Source organism: Mastomys coucha, unplaced genomic scaffold (assembly GCF_008632895.1).
Source record: "Mastomys coucha isolate ucsf_1 unplaced genomic scaffold, UCSF_Mcou_1 pScaffold12, whole genome shotgun sequence".
NCBI classification, from domain to species: Eukaryota; Metazoa; Chordata; class Mammalia; order Rodentia; family Muridae; genus Mastomys; species Mastomys coucha.
The window spans coordinates 1581892-1592979 of record NW_022196894.1 but is presented as its reverse complement, the minus strand read 5'-3'; the positions used below and the strand labels follow the sequence as shown (position 1 = coordinate 1592979).

General features: G+C 47.2%; 1 protein-coding gene and 1 long non-coding RNA gene across 3 annotated transcripts in view; one reads left to right on the top strand and one right to left on the bottom strand.

Moving 5' to 3' along the window:
• The window catches only part of CUNH16orf89 (chromosome unknown C16orf89 homolog), a 12893-nt gene extending 12123 nt beyond the window's left edge, over positions 1-770 (top strand). For both annotated transcript variants that reach the window (XM_031364613.1, XM_031364614.1), the window contains exon 8: positions 378-770. In XM_031364613.1, coding sequence (XP_031220473.1) covers positions 378-598 — 221 coding nt within the window. In that variant the 3' untranslated portion in view covers positions 599-770. The remainder of the gene's footprint in view (positions 1-377) is intronic.
• An 8766-nt stretch (positions 771-9536) lies between these two features.
• Positions 9537-11088, bottom strand: part of LOC116084549 — a 4158-nt gene continuing 2606 nt past the window's right edge. The window contains exon 2 of the long non-coding RNA XR_004116155.1: positions 9537-9731. This is a non-coding gene — a long non-coding RNA (uncharacterized LOC116084549). The remainder of the gene's footprint in view (positions 9732-11088) is intronic.

Genomic DNA, 11088 nt, shown 5'->3' with positions numbered 1-11088 from the left:
TCTCTTACCCACCACCCAGACACTCAGGGCTCTCACCTGCTCTCTTACCCACCACCCAGACACCCAGGTCTCTCACCTGTTTGGTGGTGGTTCTTTTCCCCCAGGACCAGGGAGTAAGGCCTTGGGCCTCCTAGCTGAGTGCTCTACTACTGAACTACTCCTGTTTGCTCTCAGTGGAAAGAGGCCTGAGCCACTGATGAGCCCTCTTACTTGTAGAGGCAAGAGCAAAGGTCAGCATGTTTGATGAGCTTCTGAGTTCTGTACAGAACATCAGCATGCCCACACAGGCACACTTGGAAGATTGGCTGGGGGGCTCACATAGCATCTGTGATGGATTGTGCTGGACACAGGACCTCTCCCTGCTCCCACCCCAACAGATGGCTGTTCTTGCCACAACACAGCCACCGCAGTCGCAGCCCTCGGTGGCTTCCTCTACATCCTGGCAGAATACCACCCAGACAATGGAGACGCACATCCAGAATACTACCCAAACAATGGAGAGCCATATCCATCCACACAGTCACCAGCAAGCAACTACCACGAAGGTGCTACCGGCCCTGACGTCCAGAGAATTGGCAGGCCCCTTAGCGTTTCTTAAGTCCTGGAGTCAGGGGTCACAGGCTGAGGGGGCAATTGAGGAAAGTGACAAACTATAACCCCATCACCACTTCTCGGTGTTTAAATGTCTTGAGAGAGCAGGGCCAGGGATGACAGGGTTGGAGAGTGGGGTGGCCCAGATGTCAGCAGAATACATAAAGCACTCTATTGCAGCTGAGTCTTTTGTCTTTTGTGTACGTGTGTCAGATCATGTTGTTGAGACAGGGTCTCACTGTGTATCCCTGGCTGGATTGGAACTCACAGAGACCCTGCCTGCTTCTGGGATTTAAGGCACATGTCCAGCCGTGTGTCAGATCTTGCTGTGTAGTCCAGATTGGGCTCAAGATCCTCCTGCCTCTACTTCCTGAGTGTTAAAATCACAAGTGTGTGCCACCATGCCCTATTTGGAGTGGAATCTCGTTTTCTCAGGCATAAGGACAATCTTGGATAACTTCAGGATCTTTGTTCCAAGTCCCCTATCTCAATCAACACAAATCCTGAATGGACCAGTGTCCTACTCTGTTCTCTGCAACTATAACAAAATGACAGAGTCTAGGTGATTCATAAGTAAGGGAAGTTGTCTTGGATAAGATTTTACTGCTGTGAAGAGACACCATGACCAAGGCAACTCTTACAAAGGACAACATTTAATTGGGGCTGGCTTACAGGTTTGGAGGTTCAAACCATTATCGTCAAGGTGGAAGCATGGCAGCATCCAGGCAGGAATGGTGCTGGGTAAGGAGCTGAGGGCTCTACATCTTGATCCAAAGGCAGCAGCAGGAGACTGTGTACCACACTGAGCAGAGCTTGAACATAGGAGATCTAAAAGCCCATCCCACAGTGACATACTTCTTCCAACAAGGCCACACCTTCTAATAGTGCCACTCTCTGTGGGTCAAGCATTCAAATACATGAATCTATGAGAGCCATACGTAGTCAAACCATCACAGAGGTTTATTTGGCCTACAGTTCTGGAGTCTGTAAAGTGCAGGGCCATGGTACTGGCATCAAGTGAAGGCCTGTACACTGCTTCATAACATAGCAGAAGGGCAAGGATGTGTGAGGCACAAATTGGAATAAAGGCTGGAGAAAGACAGATGCACACCATGATAACAAACACATACCTGACAGAGTGGCATGGCTTCTACCAGGAGGACCCACAACCAGGTCTCCTCCTAACAGACTCACCTCACCATTTGTCATTTTGCTTCGAGTTTTGTTGTCATTGTTTAGGTTTTTTGTTTTGTTTTTGTTTGTTTGTTTGTTTTTCCTAAAATAGTGTCTGGCACTGTGGCCCATGTTAGCCTCAAACTCACACCCCTTCTACCTCAGGCTCCCAAGTACTGGGGATTACATGTGTGCCACCATGCCTGACCTGGGGTCCCACTTCTTCTTCTTCTTTTTTTTTTTTTTTTTTTTGGTTTTTCAAGGCAAGGCTGTATAGCCCTGGCTGTCCTGGAACTCACTCTGTAGACCAGGCTGGCTTTGAACTCAGAAATCCGCTTGCCTCTGACTCCCAAGTGCTAGGATTAAAGGCTGGCACCACCACCGCCCGGCAAGGTCCCATTTCTTAATGGTGGTAAAGTGGTAGTTAAATTGTAGTGTGATGGCTGGGGAGTGTTGGTGAGTAGGGTGTTTAGCTGACACGTCTGAAGCCTGGGGTCCAGTCCTCACACTTCATAAACGCCTACAAGGCAAGCACTCAGGAGTGGAGCAGAAACATGACAAGTCATCGTTGGTTCCATAGGGGACAGGAGGCCAGCCCAGGCTATGAGACCCTGACTGAAAAATAAAACAGGGAGCTGGTGAAGGAGCTCAGCAGTTAAAAGCACTTGTTGTGGAGGTTCGGTTCCCACTTTACAACTGTCTGTAGTGCCAATTCCAGGGGATCCAACACCCTCTTCTGAACTCTGCAGGTACTAGCTCACACAAATTGTGCACATACATATGCATTCAGGTGAATCATAATATGTATATATGACACAACAAATAAACGTCTTTTTCAAATAGGACCAGTGAGAATGTTCAGTGGTACCTACTGTCAACTTTGATACTCTGAGTTTCGTTACTGAGACTCAACTCCTCAAGTTATCCTCTGAGCTCATACATGGGTTGAGCACACACACACACACACACACACACACACACACACACACACACACGCACACGTAATTTAAACTTTTTTTAAAAAAAATTATTTATTTATTATCTGTAAGTACCCTGTAGCTGTCTTCAGACACTCCAGAAGAGGGCGTCAGATTTGTTACGGATGGTTGTGAGCCACCATGTGGTTGCTGGGATTTGAACTCAGGACCTTCGGAAGAGCAGTCGGTGCACTTAACCGCTGAGCCATCTCTCCAGCCCCTTAAACGTTTTAAATAAAAATAAATAACTAGGGGGCTGGTGAGATGGCTCAGTGGGGAAGAGCACTAACTGTTCTTCAGAAGGTCATGAGTTCAAATCCCAGCAACCACATGGTGGCTCACAACCACCCATAATGAGATCTGATGCCCTCTTCTGGTGTGTCTGAAGACAGCTACAGTGTACTTACATATAATAAATAAATAAATCTTTAAAAATAAATAAATAAATAACTAAAAAGAATAAAAGATAAATTGCAAGGTGTGTTCTAAGGAAAACCTTCACACCGCAGCAAGCTCTCCAGTGCTAAGGCGTGTCTTTCTGATAACAACATGGCATCTTTCCTGGAGGAGGAAGTGAGGCTGAGAACAGCCTGTGACCGTGAGAGGTGACACATGCTGATTTCCACATCCTGTGCACAGAACTCTGAAGGCCCTGAGGCATGCTGTGTGCAGACCCAGCATTGCACGAAGGCAGTGCAGACTGTCCATTGGTTCACACTGTGACTTGGACCACAGGCTGCTGTGCTCTGTGTCACTGAACAAAGTAAGTCACTGCATCAAATGGCTTCTCTGTGACTCAGTTTCCTATTCGGTAACATCAGGGATAAGAGTGCCTAGCTCAGTGTGACAATCACAGTGTGAATATAATGCCCTTAGAGTGCCAAATGCTGTGCCTGTCACACCTAGTGCCAGGCAAGTATCACTTGGAGTTCCAAGGTTAGATCGTCACAGAACAAGAGGCGTGTCCCAGAGCATCAGAAGGCACAGCTGGCCCTCCCTGGAGTGTCTTCCCCCTCCTACTTCTTCCCACTGACTCACGACATTATCTAAATGCTTTAGCATTTTAGAAAAGATCTTCTAGAACATTCTTAGGGGTTGGGCACCGTCATCTGTAGGGATGGTGGCACACTGTGAACACTGCGTAAGGGTTGGGCACCATCTGTAGGGATGGTGGCACACTGTGAACGCTGCTGAAGGGTTGGGCACCATCTGTAGGGATGGTGGCACACTGTGAACACTGCATAAGGGTTGGGCACCATCTGTAAGGATGGTGGCACACTGTGAACACTGCTTGAATCAGGCTTTAGAATAGAAAACAAGCTCCCAACTCAATCCAAATGCAGAAGGTACTTTGCCATAAGGGAAAGGCTGCTGACACCTGTACATGACAATCAAGCCACCCCACAGCCTAGGAGTTAGCATGTGTGGAGCCATCTGACATCATGACACACACCTGAAATCCCAGCACTTGGGAGGTGGAAGCAGGAGAATCATCTTTGGTCTTGGGTCATCCTTAGCTACATACTGAATCTATGACTAACCTGTACTACATGAGACACTGTCTCAAACTGCCAGAAAAGAACCAGCCATGCAAACCTGACAACCCGATTTCAACCCTTCAACATAAACCAGATGTGGGCGGGGCAAGACAGCTCATGCCTGTAGTCCCAGCACGTGGGAGGCAGAGGCAGGCTGGCCTCTGTGAGTTCCTATTAGCTAGACTGTGTCTCAAAACAAACAGATGTGGTATCTGACAAGATGACTTAGGGGGTAAAGACACTTGCCTAGTGATCTGAACTTGACCCCAGAACCTCCATGGTAGAGAACTCACCCTCTCAAACTGACTTCTGACCTCCACACATATGTCTTGGTGTACACAGAACCCACACACCCCTATACACAAATAAATCATTTTAAAAAGCTGGATGTGGTGGTGTGTATCTATATTTCCAGCCCTCCTACCTGGAGATGGGAGACTCCAAAAGCCCAACAGCCAGCCTGACTAGACAGCACTGCAGCAGAGACGAGAAAGAGCCTGCCTCAACAGAGGGAAACTAGACCCCACCACTGAAGGCTGCCCGTTGACCTTCACACAGCCAAGAGTGCATGCACACATAAATGCATGCTAGATTAAAAAATTTTTTAGCTGGGCAGTGGTGGTGCATGCTTTTAATCCCAGCACTTGGGAGGCAGAGGCAGGCAGATTTCTGAGTTTGAGGACAACCTGGTCTACAGAGTGAGTTCCAGGACAGCCTGGACTACACAGAGAAACTTGTCTTGAAAAAAAGAAAAAAGAAAAACCAAACAAAAACAAAACAGTTTAAAGAGATATGTCATTAAGGTTTTTTTTTTAAAGATTTACTTATTTTTTATACATTTGAATACACTGTCACTGTCTTCAGACACACCAGACACACCAGAAGAGGTTGTAAGCCACCATGTGGTTACTGGGAATTGAACTCAGGACCTCTGGAAAAGCAGCCATTGCTTTTAACCATTGAGCCATTTCTCCAGCCTGTCATTAAGATTTTTAGTAAGTAACCAATCCCATGTTCTTGGGCCCTGCAGAAAACCAGTGGTGGAGGTGTGGGACTGATCTTTTAAATCTCTCCTTTCGCCTAATCTTCCCCTACTGTGCCCAGGATACCTTACCACAATCCCTCTTAAGTTGTCAGGCCCAGAAGCTGTGCCTGGCAATCGAGTGGTGAATTTGACATGCTTCTGAGGCTGCTCTCTTCTTAGGGAACCAGGAACCAGAGCCTAACACCTATTGGCCTTTTAGGATTTCCTTAGCATCACTTCATCAACACCAAGTTACCAAGACAGGCTCTCAGGTTTGGGAGAGGTCGGCTTCACATAAACGGATTACAGAAGAATTATGCCCACCCCATCCTTCCTGAATCTGAGCTGGGTTAGTGACTGAGCTGAACAAGGCTTAAGTTACTAACCAGGGCTGGAAGAAGGGAGGAGAGCCTGTGCTGGCAGGTCAATGTTAAGATAAAGGCATCCTCTCAAGGGATGCCAGAAGCACACTGAGGGCTGGGAATGCAACCCAGCTGATAGGATCTGAGGTCCAGAGTGCAATCTCCAGCATCATGTTCACAGCTTATATACACACACGCGCACACACACACATGCACACACACACACACGTGCACACCACATGTGCACACACACGCGCACACATACACACATGTGCGTGTGCGAGCGCGCACACATACACACACGCGTGCACACACACGCACACATACACACACGCGTGCACACACACGCACACATACACACATGTGCGTGCGCGAGCATGCACACATACACACGCGCACGCGCACATACACATATACACACACGCGCACACATGTGCATGCACACACGTGCACACATATACACATGCACACATGCACACACATACACACACATACACACATGTGTGCACACATACACATACACACATACACACACATGCGCACATGCACACACATACACACATGTGCACACACATACACACATGCACACACATACAAACACATACACACATGTGCACACACATACACACATGTGTGCACACATGCGCGCGCACACATACACACACACACACAACATAAAAGTCAAACAGTCAGTTGATGAAGGACAAGATCAAGGCCCTGAGTTCTAGTCCCTCACCATGTAAAAAAGGCATAGTGGTACAAGCCTTCAATTTCTAGCCCCTGTATAAAGTGGACATGGGAGGATCAAGGTTCAAGACCAGCCCGGGCTACATGAAATCTTAAAGGTTAATTCTGGAGTTCACTCAACTGAAACATATATGATGGTCTGTTCTCTCTGTGATGGCTGTGGTGGAGGCACAACAGTTGTCTAGTTAACTGTGGAAGCTTGAGGTTGCCTTTGTAGTAACACTTAAATCTCCTGGAGCCCACAAATACGAGGGATAATTGTCCCAGCATCTCTGCCTTCATATCCCTATGTCCCCTTCACTGTCTTGCCTTTGACTGGGACTGTAGATACTGATCATCCATTTTATTTAAATGCTGTAACACAAGCGGGCCTGCCCATGCCCACGGCAACTGGTAATTTTTTTTTAAGATTTATTTATTATTATAAATGAGTGCACTGTAGCTGTCTTCAGACACACCAGAAGAGGGCACCAGATTTCTTTATGAGTGGTTGTGAGCCACCATGTGGTTGCTAGGATTTGAACTCATGACCTTCAGAAGAGCAGATGGTGCTCTTACTCACTGAGCCATCTCGCCAGCCCCGCAACTGATAACTCTCTTCCACCCTTTCCTGAGATTTCTCCCCAGCTCACAGATGAACCATCATGCCTCAGCTTTATCAGCAGGCCCAGACCAAACCCCAAGGCCAGGATGCTGTCTGTACAAGAGGATGAAGGCTCTGCAGCTCCTGGACTCGCCTGTGGCCCACCGGCCTGCAAAGCTGAATGTGTGCACACATGGGAAACTGTTCCTGATAGTAACAGGCAGGTGCCAGACTCTACTCAATCCCCAGAAAACAAACAAACAAACAAAAACCTGATTCTTTCTTTTATGTAGCGTTGGTCTCATCCGGCCTCCAACTTGGCTGTGTGCCTTATGGACGCAGGACATCTGACAAAGGATGAGACAGCGCTGTTGCTATGGCTTGGTCCTGTTTTCTTTTTATTGTTTTGATCTTATTTTTGCTTGTGTTCAAGACAGTATTTCTCTATGTAGCCCTGGACATCCTGGAACTTGCTCTGTAGACCAGGCTGGCCTTGAACTCACAGAGATCTGCCTGCTTCTGCCTTCCGAGCGCTGGGGTTAAAGGCAGTAGCAGCAATGCCCAGCTTGGTCTTGGTTTGTTGTTGTCATTGTTGTTTGCCTGCTTTTCCCGTTTCCACACTCACAGATCCAGATGTTGTCTGGCATCAGGGGGCTCTCCTTTCCTCTTTCATGGCTCAGTGCCCTCCGTCCATGCACAGCAACATCAGGCTCTCTGGGCTCTTCACCATGTGCCTGCCTTTTGTCTGTCTCCCTCAAAACAACTGATCTTGGACATGGGGGACTGGGAAGATAGCTCAACAACTAAGGTGCTTGATGCATGGGCATAGGGAGGAGATTTCAGATCTCAAGAAGCCACATAAATGCAAGGTAGGTGCAGCGGCCTTGTAAGTCTAGCCTCTGATGGCAGATACAGGATCCCCAGAGCAAGCTAGCTAGTGAGGCTAGTCATGGTGGGTTGACTTCGAGGACTTTCCTCAATGAATGAGGTATGATCACTATAATTCCTGATATCAGCTTCAGTCCAATACAGAGACAGACAAACATGAATTATTAACATATGAATCATTTTTATTATAAGAGTAAATAGTAAGTTAATCTGGCAGATGTATTTCTTTGCGTTTGCTGGCTCCCAATAACCACCCAGAGAGACTAAGATTTATTAAAATTGCCTTGAGCCAAATACCAAGCAATCCATTCCAAGCCTGCAGGCTGGTCAGGCTTCCTCCCAGACATGTCCCATGTTACTTGCATCTTTCCTTTCTGGTTCCAGCTCTCTTCTGATGCTTGCTCAGCCTTTCTTCATGGCTCCCTCCTTTCTTCACCCCTCCTAGAACCGGAAGTCCCACCTATTCCCTGTAAAGCCTTGTATTGCTTTTATTGGCAAGGCAGAGAATGAATGAGGAGCCGTGTTTCTACAAACTTGAGACAGCAGCTTCTAAGAGTAAATATAACAAAGCCATGTGCAGACTGAAACCAGATAGTGGGATGGAGAAATCAGCATTTGAAATAATACAGGGGTAAACTTTACACAGTGGACGAAAACATTTTGCCACCTGCCCAGCTTGAACAGGATAGCACCTCTGGAAGAGAATCAGACTTTAAAACAGGGAAGAGCAAAGTCAGGACTTGCCTTATCAGCAGCCTGCTCCTGGCAGCCAGAGAAAAAAAGAACTTTTAGAGTCATGGAGGATGTTGGCTGGTTGACTTTAGCAAAGAACAGAGACATGGCCCCGCCACATCAACATAGCGGTGCCAAGCCATATCATTTAACATCACCCCTCCAGAAGAGCAGCCTCTCTGAACAGCATTCGGAGGAGTGAACTCTGGTTACTTCAGGCCTCAGAGTTATTTGTGAAGAGCTGTTTGCTGGCCTTGGCTGTATCAGCTTCTGAGAACTAGCACACCAGCCACGCAGGCTCTCGGAGATCTCAGAAGGATCTAGGCTCGGTCCATGGCACACAGTCTGCTGCCTGCTTCTGAGTGCCTATGGCTGTTGGGCATCTTAGATATCACTTGGCTTGTGGCTGCCCGTCTCCAGTGGCTGCAACATCTCTGTGTAGCCTTGCCCATCCTGTATGTACCTACCTCTCCTCAGTACACCAGTCAGACTAGGTTTGCAATCCTCTGAGCTCTAGGATAACCTCATCTGAACTAATTGTGTCTAAGAAACCCAGACATACAAAGAAACCCATTCTGAGGTCTTGCAAAGAACATGAATTTGGGGAAGGACATAACACAGTCCAGGTGGCTGCATCTGATCACACACCGGCTCCAAGAAGCACGGCTCTGGATTCAAGGACATGCACTTCTCACTATAGACAGGAAGGGCCTTAAACCTATTCAAATCTTTGGCACCTACTAGATTGGCAACGCCCCCTGAGGAGGTCAGACACCGGACCTTGCATTGGGCACTGCCATGGAGGAAGCTCTAGAAAGAGCGGCCTCTGACAGGCAGCACTGCAGGACAAGCTGTGCTCCAAGGTGACACTGGCCTGGAAGGTCCCAGGCTCAGAACTTGCTATAACACAGAACACCTGTCACTTGGAAAGTTGAATTAGTTATTACCATCTGTATGTGTGATATGAGTGGTGCATAGGCCATGGTGCTCACATGTAGGCCAGACTTTCTGCAGCCAATTCTCTTCTTCCTCCTCTCTGTGGGTTCAGAGTCTCGATTGCAGTTGCACAATGAGTTCATTTATGTGCTGAGGCATCTCACCAGCCATCCTTATATCCTAAAGAAAAAAGAGTTTCTTCTGGTCAAGAGGAAGAAAGAGTGGAGACCTATTATTCTAAGATACCTAAAGCAGGGTCAGGTTGGGGACCTGTGCCTTTAAATCCCATCACTTGGGGATTAGGCAGAAGCAAGTGGCTGTAGATCAGTCTACACACTGAATTTCAAGCCAGTTTGCCTATAAATCAGAGACCCTGTTTCAAAATCAAAACTACACAAAAACAAAGATAAGCCAAGCTACCCAAAACACAAGAGTTAATCTAGTCAGATAGATCTGGCAAAGGAGCCCCCCCTCCTCAGGACCACAGGACAACCCTTAGGAATGCTTGCACACCATAAGCCACACTAAGGAGGCAGAATGCTTTCCTCTTTACTTAAAAAAAAAAAAAAACCTTTAAAAATCCTGTTTATTTTAAAAATTTGATGTGTGTGTGTGTGTGTGTGTGTGTGTGTGTGTGTGTGTGTGTTGCCTACATGTATGTCCTGAGTACCACAAGCATGTATGATGTCTAGGGAGGCCAGAAGACATCAAACCCTCTGGAGCTGGAGTTACAGTTTGTGGTAAGTCACCACGTGGGTGCTGAGAATCAAACCTGAGTCCCCTGGAAAAGCAGCCAGTGTCATTAACCTCTGAGCCATCTCTCCAGCCCTACTAACATACTTTCTCTTCCCACAATTCCCACCCAGAACAGTGTCTACAGACCGCCTTGAGTTTCACTTGGATCTGCCTACTTGGAAGGGGGTGCGCGTGCGTGCATGTGTGTGTGTGGGTGGGTGTGTGTGTTTCCCTCTCAGATGCTCTGCCTCTCTGGTACGTTGGGCTTCCTTACATTCTCTCAAGCCCTCCTCCTCCTAAGTCATCCTGCCATGATGCCAACCTCCATACTGGCCTAACTCAAGCCACATGGCATTCTTCTCCTTCTCTTCCTCTGGACAGCTGCTGAGACATATACCTCACGTGCCTACAAGTTTTTCTTCTTAAACTCTATAAAATTGTCCTCTTTGGATAAAGTTTGGCTTTGTTTGACTTTCAAATGTTTCTTGTCTTTTAATTCTTTAACTGGTAAAGAAAAAGAACCTGCCAGGTGGCGGTAGCTCATACCTTTAATCCCAGCATTCAGAAGGCAGAGGCAGATGAATCTCTGATTTTAAGGCTAGCCTGATCTACAGAACTAGTTCTAGGGCAGCCTAGAACTAGTTATGCAGAGAAACCCTATGAAAAAAGAAAGAGAAAGAAAGAAAGAAAGAAAAAAAGAAAGAAAGAGCGAGAGCCGGGCAGTATTAAAGGCGCACGCCTTTTAATCCCAGCACTTGGGAGGCAGAGGCAGGCAGATTTCTGAGTTCAAGGCCAGCCTGGT